The 13057-nt window shown below is 36.6% G+C and overlaps 2 protein-coding genes across 2 annotated transcripts; both read right to left on the reverse strand.

The window, feature by feature from the left end:
• Positions 1–579: 579 nt before the first annotated feature.
• Positions 580–3037, reverse strand: LOC117293793. The gene has a single exon (XM_033776236.1). It carries the CDS (start codon positions 2964–2966, stop codon positions 2415–2417), a length of 552 nt encoding a protein of 183 aa, XP_033632127.1. The 5' UTR covers positions 2967–3037; the 3' UTR covers positions 580–2414.
• Positions 3038–3848: 811 nt separating this feature from the next.
• Positions 3849–5130, reverse strand: LOC117293489 (E3 ubiquitin-protein ligase TRIM56-like). The gene has a single exon (XM_033775836.1). It carries the CDS (start codon positions 5124–5126, stop codon positions 3849–3851), a length of 1278 nt encoding a protein of 425 aa, XP_033631727.1. The 5' UTR covers positions 5127–5130.
• Positions 5131–13057: the final 7927 nt, after the last annotated feature.

The raw sequence follows: 13057 nt of genomic DNA on the forward strand, positions 1-13057 counted from the left end.
TCATGCCCATAAATGGCCGACGGTGTTAGTCGACAAGGTAAAAGGAAAACCACGCAATTTCGAGTGATACTTGTGTGGATCATTATATTCTACTATTAAATTATCTTTCTAATCTTATGCATTTTATAAAAAAACGGTTACAAATGCTTTTCAAAGACCAACTCGACTGATCCAAGGCAACGTGTTCCTTTAAGTGTCTTGCTTAAGGTCATAGGTGTCGCGGCTGGGGATTCGAAACCACACTCTGCTGGTCAGAAACACCAGAGTCTGAATTCGGTGCTCTTAACCGCTCGGTGGTTAAGTTCAACTGTCAAATGAAGATATAGGAATACAACAATCTACATTTTTAGTAATTACCAATAGTGTCCAGTACATAAAAACATATAAACACAGATCAAACCTAGTTTGAAACATTAACTAAACTACTGTTTTAGAACTAACTACAGATAAACAATCTTAGTCCAGTAAAATTAACTCCCAATAAATGTCAAACAGGAAAAACATTATATTTATCTTTAAATCACTTTACACATGTTCCTTAACATCAAAGCAAATTCAGAAAGTTTAACACATCAGTCCAAACTTCTTTTTACTAACTACAGAAAAAAAATCTTGATTATAGAAAATAGACTTAACTTCCTTCATTGGTTAATACCAAACAAATGAGTCAAATATTTCTAGTCCTACTTTTTCCACACCATGATCAGACTATTAATTGTGTCTACAAGAGCAAACCTACTTCACAGTTGCCATGTACTCTAAAAACTCCTGACTCAGAACTGACCCTGACTCTAGATGCAATTAGACCTGACCAATGTTTGGATCAATCTGACCCACATTCAGGGTCATCCAGGAGTATTAAGAGTGCTTAGTATAAAGCCATCCAGCTTACCAGGCAAGTTGGAGGAACTCCATGATTACTCATCCTGACTCTAGATCCAATTAGACCTGACCCATGTTTGGATCAATCTGACCCACATTCAGGGTCATCCAGGAGTATTTAGAGTGCTTAGTATAAAGCCATCCAGCTTATCAGGCAAGTTGGGGGAACTCCGTATTTACTCATTCTCAGATTGTAGTGTCAGTAAGTTGGTCAACAACTACATACAAGTAGGATTTCAAACTTTGTATATCAGAGCAACAATCAAGTTAAGTTTAATGAACTAAAAATATCTGTCTATTCATAAATTACACAAGAGCCGACTAGCAACAGGTTAGAAACAATGTAAAATGTGTTTTCAGTTGATGTCTGTTGCAAAGTCTTTCTGGTAATTGTTTAAAAATTGGTATCAGAGTTGACCTTTCAATGCTCCTCATTATTTTGGCTGATCTGCAATTTGTTTGCTTACTATTATATTCAACAACAAATACTACAAACGTATTACATTAGAATACAATACAATTAGGCCATAGAGCATTATAAGAACATAACAATAAACAAAGTAAACTATTGTTCCTTTGCAAGTCAACCATGATGTTTATAAAATGAATTCTGCTCAACTAACACAGCATGTTATATTTCTGATTACAAATCAATGAAGTAGACTTTGTCAATCTTGAATAGACAATTTCTACCGTCACAATTGTATGATCCCTGTGTGGAACATTTTGTTGGCATTTTTAATACATAAAAACGAAATCATATAAAATCCTGAAGTTAAGATTGGTTAGATAGTAGAGAAAGATAATGGATAACAAGGTAAAACAGTTGTTCTTTTATAAATCAACGTTGATAGTATGAAAACAAATTCTACTCAACTAACAGAGATGTTATTTTCTGATTACAAGTCATTAAAGTATACATGGTCAATCTTGAATGGGACAGGAACAACAATAAAGGGAGCACTCTTCTACCGTTACATTAACACTTTTTCAGAGTAGTTGTAAATCTTTTCAGAACCTCAAACCACCCATAAATATTGGAATGGACATGCAGGCTTATACTGAACAGTGTTGAATTACTCTCCAATATCATAAAAAAAATGGCAGGGCAAAGGCTGGTAACATTTCTCATGGAAGAACCTGAGGGTGGTTTAGGGAGAAAAAAAACTGTAAATGAATCAAGTAAAATTCTTCCCAGTGAAAGCCTGCATGTCCATTCACATGTCAACACATTTGTTGGTGTTTTAAGAAAAGTTAATTCAACACTACTAAGAGTTCACTATGTTAAGGTTTGAATTAAACAATTGTGTGGATGTTTAACTGATATTATTGATCTATTAAACTAAAAGTGAGTTTCCAATTTAAACTGATAAGATGTTTGTTTGATTAAAGAATGAATAACACACATCTTTTCGAATTCTTGATTGATTTTTATTGAGCTGTATGGACACTCTGTGGTCATTACATGTCAATGTACATGTTGTACTTGTAGCATTTATTTCTCTTACCAGTATCATCATAATCAGATAACATTACACCTTGTTATAAATCTTCACTGATTCCCAGTCTGCCACTGCAAGCTGCTGACCATCTGATGTCAATGAGATTCCATGTGGGCTGTGCAGACCCTGAGCAATACAGCTGAGAAATCTACCCTGAGTGTCATACCGATGAATATGACCAGTGTTGCAATCCCCATTGCGCACTGCAATGTAGATAGCTGAGCTGTCACAGCATACACCTGTGCAGTATTTAACCTGTTGACTATTGATCTTTGGATAGATGCTGATAAGTGTACCACCATCGACTCCAACAATGTCTACTTGTTGTTGACTGCTCCCACTGACTACAACTCTGTCCTTGCTGTCAATGGCCAAGTACCAAGGTTTAGTCTGAACTGTAACAGTGTCTATCAGTGAACCATCACTGGATCTGTGTTTAGTTATAACTAACCTCTTCCAATCCCCGACCATGATTGTATCCTTTATGACTGCTACACTCACAAGGTTTACTGATGTCTTGCCCACTTCACTATGAGGCACTGTGTGGAATTCAAACATCTTGTTGCCATTCCTATTGTACATCTTGACAGAGTTGGTCTCATCTACAATCACTAACTGATTCTTGAATGCAGCAACAGCCCATGGACCTGAAAAACAAATGAATAAATGGATAGGACTCAATACAATGACAATTAATTTGCAAATTACTTTCAGTCTGTTTAATTTGATGATTGTGAAAAATGCAAAACATACGTTTGCTTTATTAAATTTTGTCCTATATTAGAAAAGTCAGTATTACTTTCCTAATAACTCACAAAGCACCTACGTGCAACTTTGAAATACAGTAGGACAATAAACAGTAATCTGTTCATACTAGCAAGGTGACTACTATCAAGAGAACTCTGGTTAACTCCTTTTTAATTGCATTACTTGTTGTTATTTATCCTTTCATTTAGAAATAGAAACTTCTTTATTGATGGTGTTGAATAGAAGAATGTAAATATTCAGAATGACAGTAGATAGAGTGGATTCAGTGATCATGTAGAAAGTATGTATAACAACAGCACTAGAGCCTGCAAGGTCATTTAATCAATCTCAATTATGATCCGACTTAAAATAAAATAAATTAACCAAGGCAACACCTGGAGGAGTGAACAAATTTCCTGAGATATTACAATTGTTTGAATACTAAATAAAAAACAAATAATTAAAACCTATGTGGGGGACAAATGCCAGCATGATAATGACCAAAGGGGCCTTGCAACCAAACAGGTCCCTCACTGCAGGTTTTAATGATCGATCTGTGTTGATAAGTTTGATTAAACTTTCTCAGATTTGGTTTCAGTTTTGGAAGAGTAATGACTTAATTTCACGAAATACTGTTCTACTGAAAACTACTCAACTGCAGTTTTTAAAACTGTTTGAACTGAGAGTTACAGCATTAATACACCTCTAACTAAAGACTTAAATTGTAAAAGACTTACTATGTGGTAGGTCGATAGTTTTCTTCTGGTGTCCCGTAGTGTCGTAGATTACAACTCTGCTATTCCCGTAGTCTGCCACTGCCACCTCATCCCCAGGAATAGAGGCGTCAATATCCCTAGCCCGACTGATTCCTTCATCATACTCCAAACAAAGCTCCCACCTTGGCTCCTTCATAATCAGATTACCCAGGGAGAAGTCACAAACCCCTGGAGTGAATCTCAGATTGGAAAGGGTCGGATCTATCTTGGGTTGATTTTTATCTCTAAGTTCCTTCAAGTCCTGACTGATAGTAGAATAGACTGCAAGGAAGTCAGGAGCTAATGAACTCTTGCTGACATCTTTGGCGCTCTGCAATGATTGCTGTATTTGCTGCAAGTTTACCCTCACTGCTTGCTCAAATTCCTCCAATTTCCTGCTGCGATATTTAAGGGTGGTTTGTATTTCATCCATGATGCGTCTTTCTTGAGCTGTTACCTCAGCCCTGATCTCATCCGCTCTGTTCTTCAAGTCTGCCATGGTTCTCTTAACTGCGATGTTTAGGTTGGCTTTCATTGTTGAGGCAGTTGCTTGAGATTGTTTAAGCTTCTTCATGGTTTCTTCAAGGGGAGTAAAGAGTTGAGCCAATGACTGTTTGTATGTGGATGAGGCTCGGTTGCAGTCAATATACTCATGTTGTGGATTACGGTGATCTATGACAGTACAAGCTTGGCAAATCATCACATCACAAGTTGTACAGTAGAACCACATCACTTCACCTTCATGAGTTTGGCATTCTGGACGGCGTTTTGGTTTTCTGTCTTTGCTTGCAATCTTCCCATCACTTATGTCTTTCAAAGTGTTTACTGTGTGGCTTTTCTGGTGCATTTTGTAGCAGTTTGCACAAAAGATCGCAGGGCAGTCAAAACAGAAATGAGTTGCCTCATTTTTGTCCTTACATAGTTTACAAACCCACTGGTTGTCTTCAGATAAGCTGACCAGCTTCAGTTGATCTGCAAGACCAGTTATGTTGAAATTAGTCTTGAGAGCTTGAACATCTTTCTGATGAAGTTGTGTCTTTTTTCGACACACAGGACAAATAAGCATCGTAGCATCTTTGTAGTTTGTAGACTGGTATTTCTGCAAACAGATTTTACAGAAGCTGTGCAGACAGTCAAGAACTCTGGGATCATTATACTGCTCGTAGCAAATACCACACTCCAGATGATTCTGGACAATTTTCTGAAGAGCTGAAACCTTTGGTGGGTTTGATGAAGCCATTTTATCTGAAAACAGGGTCAAAGGAGCAAAACATTACTTTTTAAATAAGATTAAGCATTCAGTTTATTAGAACCACTTTCAGTACACGTCTTTAAACTGATAGATCATGGCATCAATACAAATAAAACACTTGTACTCAGCAGTTTGAATTTCTAAAGAAAAGTACTTCACCATTCACCAATGTGTGATAAGCGCTGTATACTCAGTGCTTTCCACTGAGTGATGCAGACACAAATCCCAAGCAACCTACTCAGGTTGGATTCAAACCCATGACCTACAGCATCCTAGAGCTGATAACTAAACTACTACCCCACTGAGCATCCCAGCACAGAGTGATGAGAATCCTGTAATTGATAAGGGAATAAAAGGGTAGCGACAAGTTCTTCAACGTACATTTAAAGCCGGCAGAGTCGGCGGTTGTGTGATGGGCCTTTATCGCATGGCAACAACCCTGCAAGGTTTTAAACGGACGTTTAAGAACGAGTCACTACTCTTTTATTCCCATTCATAAATGCCCTTTTGTTAAAAAACATTTCAAAAATACAATTATAGACTGTTTAATAGTTGAAAATTCAAGGTTTGAAATATTTTTTTTCAAAAACTTTGTGAAGAATCTGTTTGATGTGTGTGGGTTGTGTGTATGCGCACACGCTTAGATTACGAGCTGTTACTATAGCTATGAATTGCGTTCCGCGTGATAATCTTGCGCGCCCGACACGCGGAAACCAGTTGGTTATAATTACTGGTATTTATGAATGCCTAATTAATGCTAATCTCACATCAGTGTTTGGTTTAATAAACCCATCAACCTGAAATTAAAGTTAAAGTTATAATATCTTTCTGGGTATGTGTCAAAACTCTTAAATTTTGTACAATTGTGTCCAGAACAAATAATGTACCTATGCCTAAGATGTAATTAACATTTGATCAAAGCTAAACATGAAATGTCACCAGTTATGACAAATTAAATATACATAAGTCTTGTTTATGCCAGTTACACAAAACTGTTTTCTTTAAATAAATGTTGAGACTTGTATAATAAAAGATGGTGTACATGTAAAGTTCAAACCAAGGAGTCTACAAGACACCCAGACACCCCTCTGACTAACACCATGACATGAGGCACATGTAAACTGAAGATGAGATTGAGTTTCTAAATTCAAACCAAGGAGTCTACAAGACACCTAGACACCCCTCTGACTAACACCATGACATGAGGCACATGTAAACTGAAGACGAGATTGAGTTTCTAAATTCAAACCAGAGAGTCTACATGACACCCATGCAAACCTCTGATTTAAAAAAAAAACCTTGCCTGTGAATTAATAACTTTTTAACAAAGCTGAGTACATTGATAAAGGCTAATTGCTGAAATAAATAAATAGTTACATTTAGGCCTATCAAAGCCCAGAGTTTGAGAAAAGGTTTAATTTTTTTAATGATTTGTACTTACCTCTGTACCTTGTCGCTGTGTACTGTAAACACTGTCAAATATCGCTGATCACAGCTATACGTACTACTGAGGTCTTCTCACGAACAATGTTCCAAGCGAAAATGGCGCTGGCGACAAATTGTTTTACCTTTTGACTCCAAGAGTCATGTAGCAGATATTTACAAAAGGTCCCTAGAGTTGGATGTCTGGTACAGCCGGGTACAGCAAATAAAGAACAAACAATCCAGTAGTGGACTTTCAACTTGGTACATCCATGAAGTTTAAAGGCACTGGACACTATTGGTAATTACTGAAAATAATTGGTAGCATAAAAATTTACTTGGTAACAACCAATGGTGAGCTGTTGATAGTATAAAACATTGTGAGAAACGGCTCCCTCTGAAAAAACGTAGTGTTCGAGAAAGAAGCAACTTTCCACATATTTGATTTTGAGACCTCAGATTAAGAATTCAAGGTCTCGAAATCAACCATCTCAACGCACACAACTTCGTGTGACAAGGGTGTTTTTTCTTTTATTATTCTCTTGCAACTTCGACAATTAATTGAGCTTAAATTTCCACAGGTTTGTTTTTGTTTGCATATCTTGAGATACACCAAGTGAGAAGATTGGTCTTTGACAATTACCAATAGTGTCCAGTGTCTTTAAAAGACTTGAAGCTAAACCTATTGTGGTGTGTTTGTACATGAACTTATGTACACTTGCTGTTTGCCTGCGCTGCGCAACAACATTTGTTATCTATCTATATAGGTGTAATGCAAATATTAAAAGTAAGACAGCTAACACATGTACATTGCCTGATCACGTATTTGATGTTATGTTTCATCATAACTTGTTGTTTTCTAAAATGTCTTAAATGAACAGTGCAAAGTGAAATTCCCTTTGATATGTTTTATGTGTAGACACACTTAAAGACACTAGACACTATTGGTTATTACTCAAAATAATTGTTAGCACAAACTAACATGTACTTGGTTATGAGCAAAGAGAGCTGATGATAGTATAAAACCTTGTGAGAAACGGCTCCCTCTGAAGTAACATAGTTTTGGAGAAAGAAGTAAGCTCTCACTAAAATATTTGAATTGATTTTAAGACCTCAGCAGAGGTCTTGAAATCAAACATCTGAACAGGAAGCTCACAACTTGTGCGACAAAGGTGTTTTTTTACTTCAAATATTCAACTTTGATGACCCATTGAGTTTAATTTTCACAGGTTTGTTATTTATGCTGATGTTGAGATACACAAGTGAGAAGACTGGTCTCTGACAATTACCAAAAGTGTACAGTGCCTTTAAATGAACAGTGGAAACTGAAATTCCCTTCGCATGTTTTAAAGAGGTAAAGGCAAGAATGTGTCAAGATACACTTCTCCAGAGTGAACCAATTCATCACTACTTCAAATGTCAGACTCATTTGTATGGCACTTACCGTTCAATGTGCAAACATAAAGAGGAGCTTTCTTCTTGTTCCTTTACTTTTACTTTAGTTCCTTCCGGCACCAAGTCTTTGAAACAAATCAAAAAGAATAATAAATAATAAATTTGACGGATTTGCTCATAAGCAAACTATGCCAAATGTAATCAATTTTGAATGTCAAAATTGAAATATGATTAACCCTGGATGAAGTCACTATGGGCACCGTGGCTCCCAACCAAATGGTTTTTAATCTGCCACCCCTGGAAACAAAAACCACTGGAACTGTAATTTCAGTTTATCCTGTAAGGTTGAATTACAGACATTGCTGCCCAATTTAGCCTGGGGTCAGGGAAAAACAGCTGATTAGTCCATCAGTGCATGTCTTGGGCATTGCTGTGCCTATGCAGTATTAGTGGTTTAGTAAGTGTTAATTGTTTGTTCTTTGTTTAGTTAGAGGGTGCTATACATACTTCAGAAGACCTCACATATGTACTAGCATGGTCCAGGGGCTTAAAACTATAGTTTATTGGGGTGTGTCTTGTCAGTAAGGGACTGACCAGGGCATTAGCTTTTTTTTTTCTCTCCATGGGACTGGTGTACTGTGTACAATACATACACAGTGCACTATCTATGTAGTATACTATACATAGGGTTGTGAATTTAGTTGTCATCCACTCCAAAATTAAATAAATACTATCGACATCTCCTCAGGATACTTATAGCTTCCCTACAAAGTTAGAAAAAAGCATAAAGAAAGTCATTTATCCACATTTGAACTCAATTATGATATGCAAGAACACTAATAGGCACTGCAACTCCCAAACACCGAGTCGGTGTGCGCAAAATGTATGGGACGCTTTCCAGGGTTAAACTGTAGGTATTTCTATAATGTTACTTATAAAAGAGACGTTTGGTAAGTTTAATTAACTTCTTTGGAAAGAAATTGAAGTGTAATGTTCCAAGTTTCAAGACTGATGAAGAAGGTAATGAACACAAATCCTAAAAAGAGGACAAATTGTGAATCGTAAACAACATGACCAAATGGCGTTATATTTCAAACATTCATGACGGACATTATCTTTTGGGGTCTAAACTTTTGATGAAGAATAAATTATGAATTGGAGGAACCTTTCGAGCTTGAACCAATGAACTCAAGCCAGCGTGGCCATGGTTGTGGAAAACATGTTGTTCTCTTAATTAATAACATTTAATGAATTATGAGTTTCTTACATGTACATGTACACTAACCATATAAGTGGACCAAAGTTCTTTCATTTCATTCGTTTAAGATGAACAAAAAACAAAGTGACTATAGAGCGTTAATTGAACCAATGACCTCAGCAAAAACGCAACCCCCTCTACCAACTGAGCTATACATGTAGGTGGTAGTCTCCCTATTTGTCAATATTCTTTGCTTGTGGGTGCCAGTCATAAGCCATACAACCTTTAACTGCGGTATAGCCAATGGATTACACCCAAGTTTGCGATACAACCTGGGAAGCAGCAACTCACCTTAAAGGGGAGGGGACAACTTTTTCAAATGACAATTACAACCTCAAGGAAAACTGACTGGGTAAATTTTCAAACACTTCAGGTTTTACCAAGGTCTTTTTCAGCACCTTTTATATGGGTGCCTCAGAGTGCTTATTACCTTGTAAGACACTGGCATGTTAAGTTGTTGAACTATAAGACCTATGTGATGTACCATAGAGCAAGCTGGGCCTTGCTTTATAGATGTACATAGCATCCTATATAACCTGCAGTAGACCATGCCAGATACACTGGGGCAACTCTCTCAATGTTTTGAACATGGTGGGAAAAACTGAGTGTCAAAATGTTACAATGTGAGTTTCTAATGCCTCCCAAAACAAAATAATTGAAAGCCACAAGAATGAAAAAGGAACTCTGGAGCTCGCTACTCTTGCTAAATTAAACGGATTATGATAACTATTTATAAAATTTGAAATCAGGCAAAGAAATGTATAATATTGAAAACAAGGGAAACATTTAGTTCAGTATTCCAAAGAGTACACGTAGGCGCTACTTTTATCTAATGTACACAATAATCACTGGATGCAATAACATGTACAGTAGCTGATAACAGACCTAAATGTACAAGTACTTCAAAACTCAAGTTTCGTATTTAAAGTCCACAATTGTTCATTACTAACAGCCATTTTCCAATTAACTTATAATATTGATAACTGATCATTATAAATGGTTGTTTCCAAGTCCCGGACTGTTCTCGAGTGATTTAATTGCAGTCCTTGGCAGCCTTTACAAAGATTTTTATAAACAATTCACGTAAGCCTTCTTGTAAAAGATACCCCTTATCGATTATACATCTTTGTGTGTTCAACATTTTAAACGAGTTTGGAAAATTATAGGGCCTAACTTTTTTATTTCATTTTGTGTGTGAACCCTATTACAGTTTGTTTGTCATGCTTATAGGCAAGTAAGAACAAAAATCGTCTAAGATCACAGATTTACATAAAACTTACACAGTCTAATGAAGATGATAGTAACAAACATCCCTTGAAATATTACTGTCTAAAATGTCATATTTGATGAGAAATAAATAAAACTAATTTCCCGTTTTGAGTTTATCACTGGGTGAGCGTTTTATTAACTTTTTTTTAATAAATAGATGTCATGCAAAATGCATTAGCGTTTTTCACTTCTCGTTCTACAGGTTTGTCCAGTTACATGTAGATGTACATTGACGGATTATAAAATAGTGCTAACACTGCCAGCAACTGTTTTGTTAGCAAAAAACATCACAGGCATGTTACTCGAATGGGATTCGAACCCACAACATTTGCAATTCTAGAGCAGTATCTTACCAACTAGACTACCAATGTTGCCCGGTAGCTAGAGGCACTTCAAATCCTATGTTTTGGCAGCGGGTACCGCAACAATATAAGAGATGTTAAATTCGCATCGATATAAGCACCGACATATTGTAAGAGATATTAAATTTGCATGTTATAAAAAAACTACAAACTGAAATCATGGGATATCTTTAAATCGGTATTCTTAAAAAGTGCGCCTACACTTTAATCCAAAGTATACAATATTCACTGGATGTGCTCTGACAGTAGCAACAAACCTAGACATACTTCAAACTGTTTTCGTGTTTAAAGTCCAAGTTCATTATCAATAGCCATACTCCAATAAACTGATAATCTGGCCATTGATCATTATAAATGGTTATTTGTTCGATCTTTGACTATAACAACAAGTAGCTCTGTGCACAGTTTGTACATCATTAGCCCTGTACCTATATTACGTGTTATTTATTTGTTGATTTTATCTGGACTGGAAAAACCACAGTTGGGAAATCTAAGAGACAGCACCACCTCATCTTGAATACCATTAAAAAGTTAACAAACAATAGGAAGAAAATAAAACCAAAAACTGGAGTCTCATTTAACTATGTTAGCACAACAGTTTTTTTTTAATGTTTCAATTTTTTTTGCATGGGTGTCAATCTGTCTTGAAAGATGGGGGGGGGGGTCATCGTTAGTCTCAGCAGTTATGGCGTGGGGTCCGAGGCCTGCTTTAGGGCCCTGAAAATGTTTAGGTCGTAGATACTCTCTGGGGCAATCTTCTTTTTAGGGACATCTTTTGACGCTTTCAATTCATCTGATATGATTTAACCCTTCGGTGCGTCCACCAAAACACGTCAATATGGACTTTCATAAGCAGTCATAACTTAAAAACGAAAACACCCACATTTATTGCCCTCACTTATTGTTTGGAGCAATCGTTGAGCTTCATTTGGTGTGATGTTCAACAGGGGGTGCTATTGAAAATGTTTAAGAAAAAACATGGTTTAAGGAAAACATGGTTTAAACACATCTTTGTTTTGTTTTTGTTTTTAAATTAATCTGTGCACCAAAGGGTTAAAAGTAATAAAACTATGCATTACAAGCTAGTTCACAATTTAAATTGTTGGACCTTTTTTTTGCTGTGATATGATGAGTCTGAGGGGGTGATTTGCCTTCCTCAGAAGTTTCAATTGTTGGGATTTAAGGTCTATTGTAAGCCATTTGGTAAAGCATTTTGCTATGATGTTGGTTATTATATTTGAAAGACAACTCAATTATAGCTTTGTAGCCATATTATTTTTGCATATTTAGTGTTCAGACGCCATTTAAAACTAATCATCGCCAAGGGAGGGGGGGATCCAGGGCGAAGTTTTTAATAAATTTATTTTTTATTTGTTTAATTTTTTTTTCTTGGGGGGGGGGGGGGGGGGGTGGGGGAGATTGGGCCAAAAAGATCATGTGTCAGAGTATGTGCAGAACCAAAGCCTTTTACGGGTTGGGGTCCGGGAAAATTGTGCATTCTAGATGCTCTGTGGTGCACTCTTAGGCCATTTATAGATGTTTAAGTGATGAACGAAACAGAACATGAGCCTTTACTACTCGAGCAGCAGTAGAGCCTCTTAGATTACCAGCATCTTTAAACAGCTACTTGAGCAGAATATTTTTAACGGAAATGCTATTTTAACTTGTTTTTAATGCATTTGTTCACCATTTCAATGTAGTTTTGATATGCGTACACTTCTGAACTTTTCGTAATTATCGATTAAAATATCAGGCCCCAACCTCAAGGTTTTGAAAAGCTAAAAACACTTCTGCCGTTGACGGCGCACGCAAACCTGACAATGCTTTGACATCAGGTCTTGGAGTGACACGACAATTAACATGACAATGCTTTGACGTCAGGTCTTGGAGTTTGCTTTGTTATACCTCTACGCTGCAACAAAGCAGCTATACAAATCGGTGCTCCCAACTACGACAGATCACGAGTGATTACGTCACAGAGCTTTTGTTTACACAATTAAAACAAATTTATAGTCATGTGACTCAATATCCTTAACTTAATGATTTAACATTTTTTTAAATGAAATTCCTCAAAGTTCATGACTTGACATTTTCGTTCAAGCAGGTCTTTAAGGGTGGAACTGCCTAATTGATACAAGAAACAGAACAATATGCCATCAAAATCGAGAAGTAGAATTTGGGCCTTTTGGATTTTGGAAATACTTTTATTTCCA

This window comes from Asterias rubens, chromosome 8 (genome assembly GCF_902459465.1).
Source record: "Asterias rubens chromosome 8, eAstRub1.3, whole genome shotgun sequence".
In the NCBI taxonomy this organism is placed as follows: Eukaryota; Metazoa; Echinodermata; class Asteroidea; order Forcipulatida; family Asteriidae; genus Asterias; species Asterias rubens.